The following is a 15,519-nucleotide window of genomic DNA, read 5'->3' as shown; positions in this document are numbered from 1 at the left end:
TTAATTTGTTCTGTGAGTAATATTTCTCGCTTGCTATTTGTTTAGTCATATTTATCCTAGGTGCCATGCATTTGAGTCCTGCATTAAATTCATTTATCACTTGAATCCATCTTCAATCAGATTCAATGATTGAATCAAACAAATTGTTTTTCGGGTCACTTTTTTCTCAATGAAAAATGGTGATGTGTTTTGTGCCTGATGTAAACACTTTCACACACAATGCCCGAGATATTTTCATTACCTCTATCGTAAGCCCCGTTCACATGTGCACATATTGTGGTAGCATTAGGAGTTCTAGAACCCACTTGACGACTTTTTTTCCTTCGTAAGGAAATAAATGGAGAGCAGTCGTTGGTGAAATTCTTAAAGCGGGTTTTAAACCCGCTTTTTCTATTTCCCATGTGAACTAGAACCCCTTAATACACGTATATGAAGTCGTCTTAATGTGAACGGGGCTATATCATAGATATCTGACGTATGTGATCGGAAAAAAAATCAACTGCATTTTCCCCTCTTTCTATCAGTTTAGGTTCTTCGATGGAATCAAGTAAATTACAAAACTTTATCTCATTTTTCCGAGTCATATTTGAGATGAAACCTGATAACAAAATATAATATAGTCGAATCCCGTTATAACGAACTCTGAAAGACCGGAGAAATCACTTTGCTCTATAACAAAATTTCGTTATAAAATAATTCCAGGTTTATAATGACTTATCTGGGGGATTAGAAAAGTGTTTGTTAAAACGAGATTTCTTTTTCACTATAACAGTATTCTTTAAAACGGGATTCGATTGTAGATACTAAAGTGAAAACTAATCGCAACCTCGTTTAGGCCAGGGCCCCCGGTCACACTTTTTACGGGCCCTTCTATGGTTAATTTATAGTTTGAAAAACCAAAAAATGATGAGAAATGTCCCGGGCCCCAGGACTAGAGCCCTGTCAGATCCACCCTTGGGGGAGGCCATGGCCAGGGGTCTTCAACCCGTGGCCCTCCGAGCTTTTTGCAGAGGCCCGCTGATTATTTTTATAAATTAGCTACGTTACATAGAAAAAAGATTAAATTCCAAAAACAAGAGAGAGAAAAATAGTTTAAAAAAAGCTCTGACCGCTGAAATCTGTACTCTTGTATTTAGTTATAACTGTGAGATGATTTCCAGAATCAATATTAATGCATTTGAAACATTAAAGGGACTCTACCCTATGATATTCTCGTCGGGGACTCTACCCTATGATTTTATACAGGCTACGTATTTCGGGAGGCCAAACTCTGCATCTAAAAGGTATACATAATTACAGAATATATAAAAACGCCTTAATGAAATAAATCATTTTTTAGAACTATTGAAAAAATAATTTTAGTATTAATGAAAAAATAGTCTCAGAATTACTGAAAGCAATAATTGCAAAACTACTGATTGAAATCAGAATTATTGAGAATAATTTTGGAATTGTCAAGAGTAATTTCAGAATTGTTAAAAGTAATAAATCACGAAAAAATTAAGAGTTTTTGAAAAAAATAAGTTCATAATTAATGAAAATTTAAAGTTTGTTGAAAAAATTAATTTCAGAATTATCGGAACAAATTTCAGATTTAATAAAAGAAATAATCGATCAAAAAGAGTTAATTAATTAATGAAAGGAAAATAAATAAAAATTCAAATTTAATGAAATAAATATATTCAGAGCAATTAGGCCAAATGCACGTGAATGGATAGCATGTGAGAAATAGAGGGCTTTCATAGCTAATTAGAGACGAACTATCATTATATTTTTAACACTGCATGTTCACAAGAGTTTGAAGTTTCCATTTCAAGAGCTCACAAGTCTCACCGCCCCTTCATCGGTGTTAAATTTTAATATTCGTTGTGTGTCCTTATCTGTGAATCTAGTTTACCTTGTGAACTTTTTGTTTTGTAATCGTCTTTTCACCAGTGTCATTTTCGATATTTATTGTGCGTGTGATAACCAATGAAATTATTTTTATTTTGTGATCATCTTATCATTGTGCTTTGAAAATGCCCAGTCCTCGTTCCGGTGATTTCAGAAACCTCTACTGCTTCAGCTAAAAAAACTGAAACTGAACCCTCGAACCAGTGAAAAAAATGAGCTATCCGGTTAGACTTATTGATTTAAAAATTCTTGTTGATACTATTGAAAACTTTTTATCCTGTTGTGGTCCAGGAGCTGTTATTTATAGCGTGAAGTATAGTGGTTCAGTAAGTGTCGAAGAAAGTTCCAGAATTGGACTTTCTTCAAAATTTTTATTCCTGTCAAAATTGTTCAAAAAAGAAAACTTGCAAAAATTCTAGGCTGGCTGGTCCTCAGGCCAAAATATCAGACATAAATAAGCGATCTATATATGCTATGAGGTGCATTGGTCAGGGACGGACTAGCCGGTCTAAAAACATTTTGCTCGGTGATGAATTTGCCTCCACCAATAACACAAAAATCCTATGACAAACATGTTTTGACTATAAAGAAATACAGTGAAAGGTGTAGCAGAAGATTTTTGCATGAAAAGAGCAGCTGAAGAGGAGAAAAATATGCCGACAAATCTCAGTGGTATTACAGTGAGCGGTGATGGTACTTGGAAAAAAGAGGCCACTCATCTTTAATTGGTGCAGGGGCGGCTTAAGCGAGGGTGCGGTGCACCCAGGCGGCAGCGTAGACTTTGGTTAAGACTCAAGTTTTTAAAAATTTCACAGTGAAAATTCACACGACATCACGCTTTTGAGTCATACCATTTTGCAATAGTGTGCGGCTTTCTTCTAAAAAAAATCAGGTTTATCCAGCACCTACTAGAGATAGAAGGCTTCCGCACGGGTTGCCAAATTCATCTGTAACGTCATTAAGATTACCTAGCAAGTTTCCCACATTTCGAAATACAGCATCCTATTTCATTTCTTATTTTGGCGTAGAATCTTCCCGGTTGGTTCACAAATACCACGTGGTGATTGGATGTGGGGCAAAGAAATCACCAATTCTGAGCCCGATCGTTTCTTTTCCGCACAACGATGATACTGGCATGAGCATGGAATTTTTTTCCCCTGAATATTCTGAGAGAAAATGGACTACTTGCTGACGTCACAAGCAGTGTGCGGAGGCCTTCTATCTGTAGGAGGTGCTAGTTTATCTAGCAGTCCCCTTGACTGAAGCCCTGCCAGCCTCCCACCAGGGTCGCCTTTAGGGGCGGCAGGTAAGCTCTAGTCACCCCTGAATTGGTATGTGTAGTGTTATTGCCATGGAAACTGGTAAAATAATTGGTGTAGATGTGCGCTCCTCATTCTGTAAAATTTATAATTCATATAAAAGAGAAATTCGGTGAAAAATGGTGGAAAAATCATGCTTCCAACTGTCGGCAAAATCATTCCGGCAGTGCTGCCAAAACGGAAACTGATGGATTTCTGAGTATTTTCAACTGGTCTATAAAAAAGAGATACCTGGTATATTGAGTATATAGGAGACGGTGACGCTAAGACATTCCTTGCAATTAAAAACTCGAAACCCCTTATGACATACCGGTGGAAAAAATAGAGTGCATCTGCCATGTGAAAAAAAGGATGGGAACCCGGTTGAAGAAAGAGAGTCGGGGGGAAAAACTATCCTACAACAAACCGGTGGGTGGTAAAGGACGACTCAATGAACAATTAATTAATAAACTCACAGATTTTTATGATAATGCAATAATAGATAATACCGGTTCATTGCAAGGAATGAGAAAGGCAATTTGGGCAATATACTGTCATTACCGGTCAACAGATGAAGAGCCCTACTTATGTTTTGTCCCGACGGCGAAAACTCCTGGGGCAAATATAAGGTCTCTGAAGCTAAAGGAAAACAATTCTCAGAGACATTTAAACCAAGTGCCTTCCCCAGTGATGGCTGAAGTGAAAACCTTTCAGCCCCACAGCTTCTGAAGAAATATCTGAAAGGCAAAACTCAAAACCTTAATGAATCTTTCTACTCCGTGATTTAGAAATTTTGTCCTAAAACCTCCGGTGTCAGTCTGTTGGTATCAGAAACCGCTATTAATGAAGCTGTGGTGGCCTTCAATGACGGTGCTCGTGGCCGGTTAAGAACATTGGAAGCCCTTGGAATGAAACCCAGTGTATTTTGAGAGATAGCAGCTGTATGGGCAGCGTATACAACATGCTGCCCGCAAACACTCTCCAGTCACACTCGACATTCATTCGAGCCAGGAAATTGAAAAGAAAGGTTTTGTTCTTGTCAAAAAGCAAACATAAGAGAAAGGCAGAGATGTTTTACAAACCCGGAGCATTTTGATAGGGATAAGGTGGAAATTTTTTTCTCCTGGATCAAAAAAATTTTAACTTTAAATGCATTTTTCTCAGATTGTGTTTTTCTACCATTGCGCGCATATCTCATGAACTATATTTTCAATTTCCATGAAATTTGTCTGGTATGTGTCCCTTGCCTAGGCGCATAAAATGAACTAGAATGGTAGACATCCATAGAAATTTAAAATTTTTATCAAAATTTAAATTTGAAAAATTCCGTAAAATTTGAATTTTAAAGTTTTTGAATTTTAAAGTTTTTGAATTTTTAAAAATACTTTAAATTCACATATCTTAAAAAGGCTAGTTCATTGCATGAAACAAACTTTTTAGGACAGTAAACAATTTTTTTTTTTACGTAGAAATTCAAGTTTGGGCAGATGAAATTGCGCGCGCGGTGGCGATCTTTATGATAATTTTATAAAAAAAAAATTTCAACTTTTGGTTGGAAACAAAAATAAACACATATTTTACAAATTTAATGCATGTACATCAAAGTACACATACTTTAAAAATGTAACCCTCAAAAATTAAGAAATTGAGTAACTCAGCTATTTTTAATGAATTTTTAAATATATGCTTCATTTTTGTGCATTTCTCGACTTTCACGGGTCCCGTGTCCCCTTAAAGAATTTTGTCACGCTACTTTTTGCGAATGCTCCCAGTATCATAAGATGATTTAAAAGACGTATTCAAAATGAATTTAATGAAATTTTACAGCAAGTACTGACAAAAAGAAAAAGTTTGAAAATGATGTTCCATGGTACGACAGTCTACCCCAGTGTTTCTCAAAGTGTGGATTGCGAATCCTGAGGGCGTCACTAACATTTTTCGGGGGGCATCGCTGGCGACATTGATTTGTGTGCGTATTTATGCTTTGAATTGATTCTTTTATTGTTAAAATATCTACTAAACTTTTCTGAGGAGCCGCGGGTGAGACAAAAGTTTGAGAATGAGGGGGATAGAATGGGAAAATCTGTTTCACTCATTTATTTTCCCTTTATTTCTTCAACATTAACAGATACCACTTTTTTAGACGTACCTCTGGTACTACAATTGTATGTCACTTAAATATTTTGCCAAAAACCTGTACGTAAAGTATTAAAATTGAAAGGGATTTGTTTAATAAAAAGTTTCAAACCTCGGTAGAAATTAGGCATTTTCTGCTCAAAGTACACAAGTGCTGGAACTAGTTCTATTCCATATTCGGAAGCAATTTTTTTGTCTTCGATTTTAACAAATGGAATTCCATGACGTTTCGTGTCGTCATCAATGCTTTCTAATTCTTCCAGCACTCTTTGACATTTTCTATCTCCAATGTCATCTATAACATAGCATAAATGAAACAACATGATCAAAATACAAACAAACTTTTGCATGCAAAGTATACTACAATGTATCAATTCTTTTTTCAATACTCTGAATTATTCTATGATACAAAGATAATATTGGACATTCTCTGGAGATAAAATTTTCTATTCCCGACGATCGGGACTAGGAAATTCTGATGTAGGAGAATGAGTAGGTATGCTCAGCTTATTTGTTACTGTGAATGGATCACTACCCTATATATTGCAGGATATTATTTTCTTTTTTATTTAGGTCCTTCAGAAACAACTCCTCGTGTTCCACAGAGTATGCCACGAGGCTTACAAACGTAAGTAACAACAACAAACACATACGATTCAAGAAACTCAAAAATTTCAATACAGCATAATACAAAAAGAAAGGATAAATCAGATCAGTATGTACAATACTGATCGGATTTATCCTTTAATAATTAAATCCGTCCCACGAGAGTTTGCTAGGGGACCCTTGGTAAGATAATTAAAGTTAAAGATAATAAAAGTCTTTGTCAGAGTCCGCGGTCGCCTCGGGAAGCAATAATTTTTATGGCTTTCAATACAAAGGCAGCGGAACGAGCGTCTTCTTTTGTGAATGACCGAACAAGTACGGATTACTTCACGCCGGCTGTGGTTTTTGCGGTTTATGTCCAACAAAGACTTTTATTGTCTTTAGACTTTTATTAACTTTAATTATTTTACCCAGCGTCCCCTAGCAAACTCTCGTGGGACGGACCTTAAGGTACAGTCCCACGAGAGTTTAATAAGGTACAGTCCCATAATCAGCTCAGGGCCGGGCTTAGGAATTTCGTGGCCCGGTGCAAAAAAAATTTCATGCAGTCGCTCCCTAACCTATATATTTTTCGACTTACGAACGTAAATCTTGAAAGGGAAAAAATTATTCAGAAAAGAAAACTCATTTTATTACATTCATTTTTTCATTATTTCAGGAACGCGTTGATAGTTGAGATAGCAATCAATCGAACACGATATATTGAGAGGAAATCGCATTTTAATTAATTTGACAAAATTTATAAATGCTTAATAATAATTAGCGTGGTCCACCTGCTTACATTTCATCGTGGCTCGAATCATATTGAACAGACATACTTTTAAAGTGTTTCATCATCTTTATCATATAGTTATGTTGCAATTCGATAACTTTGATCATTTTTCGAATCTTTTATTGCTGTTTTTGTTTAATTAATGTAAATTAATGGAAGAAAACGAATCAAGTACTGGGATTCACAAAAATAAAGAAAAACATTCTGAAACACGATTGGAACTGTATATGAAAATGTAGATTAATTTAAAATTACTACACAGTATATTCCGCTTAACGTTCTCACTTAGAAAGTTTTCTCGCTTAGTACGACTTATTTTCGTAATCCTAACTTTTACTAACACTTATCGAAATTTACCGTTTAAAGCGTTTTCCCGCCTACAACGTTTTTTATGACGAGTTTTTGGAAAACTCTATAAGGGGGACTCACTTTATATGAGCTCTTCAATTTTATTATTTGTTTAAAACCAAAGGTTTCTTGCCACAAATAAAATCCAAGATTGCAATCTCAACATTTGAATATTCAAATTCAAAAAAGCGCCCTGGTATAGGTTGCCAAATATTAACAACACTAGCTGCAATTAGCCTAAACCTCAGGTATAATTTATTTAATAGTAAGCAAACACATTGTCTTATCGGAGAATGAACTGTCAGGGCTGCAAGCAACGTAGCCTGCATCCTAAATTTCCGGATCTTTGTGCTCTTAAATATTTCTATGCATGAACTCTCTGTTCATGAAACAAAATATCTCTAATGTTGGTACTAGGTAAATAACTAAATAGAGAAGAAAAAAAATCGGAGGGAGAAACGTCTTACTTTTTTTTCGGAAACTCAGTAGTAAAAAAACTGCCAAAATTTAGAATTCATACATTGTATATCTGTCTTCCGGAACATATGAGAGAATAATTCAGATGGTATTTATGACTGAAAAATTCTCAAGCCTCCCTAAGGAAACATGACAGTTCAGAGGTACCCAGGAAGGCATGCAATTAACACTCCAGAGGAGCGTCGAAGTTGCTTCACTCCGGGGCAGTCATCATCTAGAGATGTCCATGCTACAGAATACTATAGAACATAAATGGTTAAAGCACCGCACGGATAAAAAGTACAAACATTTACCTTGTGCGCACTATTGGTACCTCCAGACCAGATGATAACGCAAATGAAAGGGGAGGTTTTCAAGAGGAAAAATAAGTAGATTTCTTTTGTGATGTCCCTTTCCCTTTGATGCTCTAAGCATGTTTTTTTTCTTGGTTAATATAGCCCTGTTATTCGTTAATGGCAAAAAGAAAGGCCCGACTTTTTTTCAGTGGTAAAGAATGCAACCACCTGCATATACACTCTTTTCCTCCACGAAATAAGGTAATGCCATACCTAATAACACTAAAAATGATATTATAGGGACTTTAAACTGAAAGCCTCTTTTCAAAATCAATAATAATTTAATGGGAAAAAATTAATTTTAATCAAAAATTTTCGAAACATCCGTGGGGAAAGGAAAGGGTTTCTTTTGGAAAAATTGCGGCCCCTGAAATTTTGCGGCCCGGTGCAACCGCATCTTTTGCATCCCCTTAAGTCCGGCCCTGCATCAGCTATAGAACCGGGCTCTGCAATTTCGGCAGGCTCGTAACTATTCGGAGGCAACTTGGGCGGTTCCCCAAGCCGAATGGGGTAGGGAGCGCTTGTAACTCCTCCTTTTTCTAAGCATAACCATTTCAAGGAGACTCCAAGAAAAGACTGCACCTGGGAAAGCACGCTACGACCCTGGGGAAGGGGCAGGGCCGTCTTAAGAGCATCAAGTGAGTTGGCCCTCCCGAGCCCAGTGGTTTTTCTGAGGCCCTACCTAGTAAATTCTAGAAAATTTTAATTAGATCTCATTTTCGTGAGGCTCCTCTACTCTTGAGGCTTCCGGGCAGCTCCTCCGGTGTGATTTCCCCCCCCCTTTTTTTTTTTTTTGGTTTAAATTCATCATAAAGGGGCCCCCCGTGAAAGTCTGGTCGGGGGACCCGTAAAAGATATCAGCCTAGGACTCTGCTTCAGGATGTGGGGCCATGCTTGCCCATGACACCACCTACTGAACACAAAACACGCTAAGGCTGGGACCTGACTACGGCGCGGTTGGACGCGGTTGAGGTTGGGGGGGAAGGCATCATCTATAGTTTTATTCTGTCAACGCACAGATACAACTGCAACCACTGAGCGCGGTTTTTTCAACCGAGAAAATCCACATTTTTTGGGACGGTTGGGGTAACCGGAAAGCTGCCATCATGTATTGCAAAGGCTTGCGCTCCCTGATGACGGTTCGGCTGGACCTGCGGTTGCTCTCTTCCATTGTCTATTAAGTGGTTTGACAAGGAGGGTGACGGGATTTCGGATGCACTGGACAAAGGAATTGCTCTCCTCAGGTTGCCATAAAAATGAGGGGAAAAGACAAATTCGAAGAACTGTATGGTGAAGTTCTATTCGACAGAAGCTAATTCTTTGTTTGGCGCTTTTGCACTGATAATAAAAAAAACCAATGAAGAAAAAAAAATTTTCTAACTAGTGAAATTTTTTTGCTCTACATGAGCACACATTAAAACTCGGTTATAATGACATTCATAAACTAACGTGATTACGCTAAAACCGAGATGTATATTTTAGAACACTTAAATGAAATGCATTGGATCCCGATTATAACGTGTTAGCAAAAAACCAATTAGTTACCTCATCCAAAAGAGTACAAATTACCACGGGGCCCAACCATTTATAATAAATTCATAAAAAATTAGAAGTAAAAATAATCAGACATCTGAAGGAATATATTTTTATATTTGCAAATTCTCCATATCAAACTTTTGAAACATTTATTAAAAGCCTAAGTATGAACCGGGGATGAAATATGTCCCTAAGAGCTGCATTGTGTGTGTTTTGCTTTCATTATTCTGTCTTTTTGGTATTAATTTTTGTATCGTATATGAATGTGGCTGTCTATCTGTTGTTTTTGCAATGAAAAAAAAACCATCTAGTCCAGCGGTTCTCAACCGGTGCTCCGTGTGAACTCCCAAGGGCTCCGCGGCCCTCCAGGAAATTAAAAAAAGAACCAGTAAATTTGAAAAAAATAATTATTAATATTTTTGAATAAAAATAAATCAGTAACTTTGATGAATAAATAAAAAATAGGCCTACGGGGCTCCGCCATAGAAATTATATACTGGAAAGGGCTCCGTGGGTCAAAAAAGATTGAGAACCGCTGATCTAGGCAAAACGTTGTATGCGGGTAATATCGAAGAGTGCACTAAGACAATTTTCACACCTACCGTTCTTTTCAAGCAGTTTTTGATTTACAAAGCCGCAACTAGGGAGAGCGGGTCCACTGTATCGAGTGCTGAACTAGAGGGGGCGCCGAATTGCCCCTTTAACACCACTCCTAACCTTTCCTTACACGGGGACGCCAAAAGCTTGCTAGCTCCAGTTAAAAAAGTATCCAGCTGCGGCCCTGTATGTACCTTAAACTTTGCAACATACATACTGATGTACAGGGCCACAACGACATGCGTGGTCAGCCGGGGCAAGCGCGCATTTTGGCGCCCCCTTTTAATATTGAAGGAGAGATGAAAGGTTAACATTTGCGCTCCTGTCTGGCTCGGAGTTCGGAGCATCAGTCAGTGCCGTCTTAACGCATGGGCCTACCCGAGCACGGCCCGGGTGCCTCAAGAGAAGAGGGGCCTTCCAAAAATGAGATACGATTGAAATTTTCAAGGATATACCATGTAGGGCCTCCTAAAAACCACTTGGCCCGGGGACCCCATAATACTCTTAAGACGACCCTGGCACCAGTCCCACCTGCTCCTCTCTAGTTGCGGCCCTGATGTCGTATGTACAGGGTGTAAAGCGGGCCGGGGTAGCAAGTTCAGAGGGGCGGCAAATTTGAGTAATTCGTGGTCAAGAACTTTAAATTATAACGTGAATAGGGGGCAGAGCAATTCGAATAGCCAGCACGTGGCGAAGCCATAAATCTGTGTCTGGAAAGAGATTTAGTGTGAAGCATGTAAATAATTTCGTATAAGGGGGTGGTTGATGATGTAAGTGACCTTCAAACCCCCCTCGCCCCTTTGTCATCAAATGTCCGCAAATCCGAAACCCCGCCCCCGCCCCTCGATGCTGACGTAATACTTGAATCACACGAAATGAACATTTTTGGGAACTAAAAGGTCTAATGAGTATCAGAATGTTTTTTTAAAAAAATTTGATTTTTTACAGTTTTTAAAACATGAAATTCAGAAATTTCATTCTGATTTCCTATCTGAATTTTTTTTTCCTGACCATCAAAAGAAATATATATTTTTTTTAAACAGGAGAAAATCATTTTTTCCTTGACTTTCTTTTGGTCATATGGGGTTTCCCAAAATCACAATTATTGTGCTTAATTTCCATTAATTAGAAATTTAATTAATTGGAAATTTACTTTAATTACAAAGAAAAACGTGCTAAATTCATGGCCAATAATTTTCTTCAAGCCAAAACTTCAAAAATATGTTACTTAAATAGTTTTTTAATATATATGTTATTTGAATTAATTATGATGATTCCAGTCATCATATATAAAAAAATTTGTGCGATTTGGTCACGAATCGTAAAAGCATCAAAAATGGGTCAACTTGTAGGCTGTCTTTCTTCAACTCTGAATTAATTTCAAATGGCAAATATTGTTACAGAAAATTAAATTTCATTACATGAATATTTTTATTAGTATATACAATAAAACCCCCTCCTTTTTGTGAACACGGACAGGACAAAAAAATTAAATACATGTAAAATGGGTGACCGTTAAAAAGAGGTTTGAAATTCATACGTTTTTATATTATACATCTGTAAATTATTATTTGTCCGTAAAAGAGGGAGTATCCGTTAAGACGGGGTTTTACTGCAATGCAGCTTATGAGCACGAATTTGCATGCTAACTGGAGCCAACTTCAGCTTGGCGAAAAAAATTTAGCCAATCCCGAGATGTCACGTGACATAAAAAAATAAAAAAACCCGGTTGCTAACAGCAGTGTGTTTTTCACGCAAAATTTCACGGTTGCTGATAAGATCAACCGCGCCAGCCGAACCGTAGTGTGCCGGCAGCCTAAATGCTAGGCACACACACACGTAAGCACACTGCTAAGTTTCTCCAACACAAATCTGACATAGCTTTCATATTCAGGTGTGAAAATATGTGGCAGTTAAATTGACAGATCAGAGTAGTGGACCATCAGGGAGGGAAAATAAAATCATTCTACCAGGAAATCGCTTCGCAATTATTTATATGAATAGAGAATAAGAAGAAAAGTGTCTGAGAGAGAGAATCTCATTTGCTTTAAATTTAATGCAGAAGGTATAATTGAAAGAGCTACGATTTTTAAAAAAAAAATAAAAAATCAATCGGAAGAGAATTTATAGATTGATTTATTAGTAAATATATAAATGTGTGCCTCTAACTTTTAATTACAATGGATGCTGCTTATAACGTTTCTCAAAAACTGTCGTAAGAAACGTTGTAAGCAGGAAAACACTTTAAACAGTAAATCTTAATGAGAATTATTTATAGAGTTGGGAGAGAGAGACGACGAAAATAAGTCAGACTAAGTGGAAAAACGTTCTAAATGGAACGTTATAAGTGGGATGTACAGTATATTTGCGATATATTTATTACATGTGCTAAATTCCACATGTTAAATTCTCAGTGTTAATGGGCTTCTTTGCTTTTCCTACAAGTAGACAATGAAAGTAAATGAACCCTTTGGATAGAACATGTTTTTAGAAATGAATTATTTGATTCAGAGATACCTTCTCCTACCCAGAACATGGTCCGCCACTCTGTCTCAACGAAGAGATATAAGTAGGTGATGTAAGACCTGGGGCATGGTGGAACAAATTCAATGAAACACCAGTGAATTATGGGAGCGGACCATATTTTTTTCCAAGATAATTTTTTTTCCAGAGGAACCTACTTTTACTTAAAAGGGGCCCAGATTGTTTTAATATCCTGGGTCTCGGGACCCAGGTAAATTAGAGTACAGCGGCATCCCTGTGCAAATACACTAAAATACGTTCGAGTCTTTTTTTGTTCAATTCAAATTTTATTTCCATATCTTATTTAAAATAATGATCCGTGAACTTAGATTGATGCATATTTTTTGGTTCTCAGTCTTCACAATGCCATCTATACTACCAAGAGCTGCAAATATTTTGAACCCTACCTCTACGTTTTGCTTCAGAAAATGATGCGTTTATACAGAATGTTCGACATTTTTCACTGTTACTTGTTTTAATTTCTGTAAATCATTTTCTCCCGTATTTTCGTTACCAGAGTCGGCCATACATTCAGCAAAAATCACTCAAGCTTGTAGTGAACTGTTCATTTATACTAAATCGGAATTGAGATTTCTAAATTCTAGTGTTTTCAGTGATGATCCAATGTTTTGAAATTTCATCTTCAGCATTGTTCTGAGAATCGTCAGAATTTTAGTGAATCCCCAGATCTGCTTTTTCATCGTGATGACTTATCCTAAACCTACCTTTCTTGAAGCAATTTTGAATTATTTTTGGCTGACTGCTTTTTGCTATATATATATGCTGAACAAACAAAATCCACGTGACATTCATCTTTCCTGCCCGTCATCATAGTATCCACATATAATTGACAAGATCCATCAACACAATGGGTTCTAATACGAATGATCCTTTCTTAGCAGTTTCTTTCAAATCCGAAAAAACGTCAGATTACGCAGAAGAAAAGGAATTTCTTGTTTTCTTTTCACTATCATCGTGGCTTGGCCTTCGAGATAGAAAGTTTTTGAAAATTACTTTGAGACAGTGAAAATGAATTGAGTTGGTACAGTAAATGCAAGACATTTCTTTTTCTTCTTCGAGAAATAGAGTTTACGAGAAAGAGAGTTTTCGCTGTACCTTTTGATTCCAGAGGCTGAAGACGTATATAGAAATGCAAACTTCATTTGACATCAAGAATTTTTCCATGTGAACTGCTGCAGCATCAATATAGCTTCTTGAACACGATCAGATTCTTGATGACAAATGAAATTTCCATCTCTATACAAGTTCAACTTCTGGAATCGAAAGGTGAAGACACTGTACACCACCATACAGGAAAATCTCCTAATCCATTGGTCTGTTTTTGCTTCCAGCAGGTGAAAACTTTGAAGACGGAAAACACAGATTTGAGATCAAGAATTTGGCAGTGTACGAACATCATCGATGCTTTGGTGGTTTCGTGATATCTGATGATTGTACCTGATGCTGATCCAATCGAGAGATTGTAGAGTCATACGAAAAAAGGCTGATCTATTGCAAACCCGCTGCTATTGACTCTACAATTGTGACGACGGGATACATGGTTGAGGTTCAATCCAGATCTGTGCCGGAGACCTATCAATTCAATGTCTTGATGCATAATATCCATGGCCAAGTCCAAAGATGGGCCATAGTACAATGTATCCCGCTAATAACTGCACACGTTTCTCATACTGTCCAAACAATTACACACGGAATATTACATTTGTAGAATTATGTTTTTCTACCTGTAGTACGAAGATTTTTGTTTTTTTCAATCGGGCCCTATTGTTTTAATGAATAGAAATAGTTAGCTAATACTAATAGGTATAAATTGTATTTTTTATCTTAATACTTTTTTGGGTTGTTTTGTATTCTTTATATACATTTACATATATACACTCTTTTGCAAAAAAAAAATAAATGAAGCACCATGGAGAAATTGTTTTTATTGAAATTAAACGTGTGTAAAGCTCATACACAGATAAATTAAAAATTCAAAGCCGTGGGACCCATCAATAGCTACCAAGTGTACATTGAATGTTCAAATCAGTCATTGGTTAACCCCCTCCGGTGGTGATGCATGCTTGTATACGTCGATGTAAGGAGCAATAAAGATTCCTAATCTCATCTTGCGATACATTCCGCCTAAAATTCTCGAGAATAATCTTTAGGAGAATATTCTCAGACAGAGGCATAGAGGAGAATACTCGAGAATATTCTCTAGAAGGACTACTATTATAAATAATCTAAGAATATTCTTATTATTCTTGATGAGAATATTCTCCTGTTATTTATAATATAAATATATAATATCCTTGAAAATATTCTTTGGAAGGACTATTTTTACAAATTACTGGAAATATTCTTATCGAAAATAATAAGAATTATTCTGAAGTTATTTATAATAGTAGTCCTTCCAGAAAGGATTCTCAAGAATATTTGTAATAACATGCATTATAATTAGGGATACGTAAATTTCGTATTTACGAAATAACCGCGATAAATGCGAAATTCATGAAATAAATGCGATAAATGCAAAATTTGCCAATTTTAACGAATAAATGCAAAAATTTGAATTTTTACTACTTTTTTTTGCAAAATCTCCATAATTTAAATTTTATCGTTAATTTTTCCGTGTGTTTCCAAGCTATAATTGACATCTTAAAAGAATACTAAACCAAATACGAAAATAAAGGAGCTAGTATCAGACTCCGCGCGTTACGTGACTGCGTGCTTCAAATTATTAAAAACTCTTCTTGGTGACATTTTGCACTACCAATGCTGGGCGCATAAAGTGGATTTTGTGGGTGACGCATTCATTAAAGAATTCAAAGAATTTAATTCTCTGTTGCAGCCAAGACGAAGATAACTTTTTTTGCACTCAAGAAAAATGAAGAGTGCGTAATTTAAGCTACCAAAAAGAAAAAGTATCACAGTCGTGGTTCAAAAGTGTCAGTTATCTGAGCGAATATCTTATATTGCTGCTTTTCTCAATAAA

General features: G+C 36.5%; 1 protein-coding gene across 2 annotated transcripts in view; it reads right to left on the bottom strand.

Annotated features, from left to right (window-relative positions):
* hlk (hulk) overlaps positions 1–15,519 on the bottom strand; it is a 350,573-nt gene that overhangs the window by 225,853 nt on the left and 109,201 nt on the right. For both annotated transcript variants that reach the window (XM_089239381.1, XM_089239380.1), the window contains exon 6: positions 5,440–5,622. In XM_089239381.1, the coding sequence (XP_089095507.1) occupies positions 5,440–5,622 (183 nt within the window). The remainder of the gene's footprint in view (positions 1–5,439; positions 5,623–15,519) is intronic.

Source organism: Pholcus phalangioides, unplaced genomic scaffold (genome assembly GCF_987345545.1).
Source record: "Pholcus phalangioides strain wild (caught in Gottingen) unplaced genomic scaffold, Ppha-v1.0 ptg000011l_1, whole genome shotgun sequence".
Taxonomy (NCBI): Eukaryota; Metazoa; Arthropoda; class Arachnida; order Araneae; family Pholcidae; genus Pholcus; species Pholcus phalangioides.
This window is presented reverse-complemented; position numbering and strand designations above follow the sequence as displayed.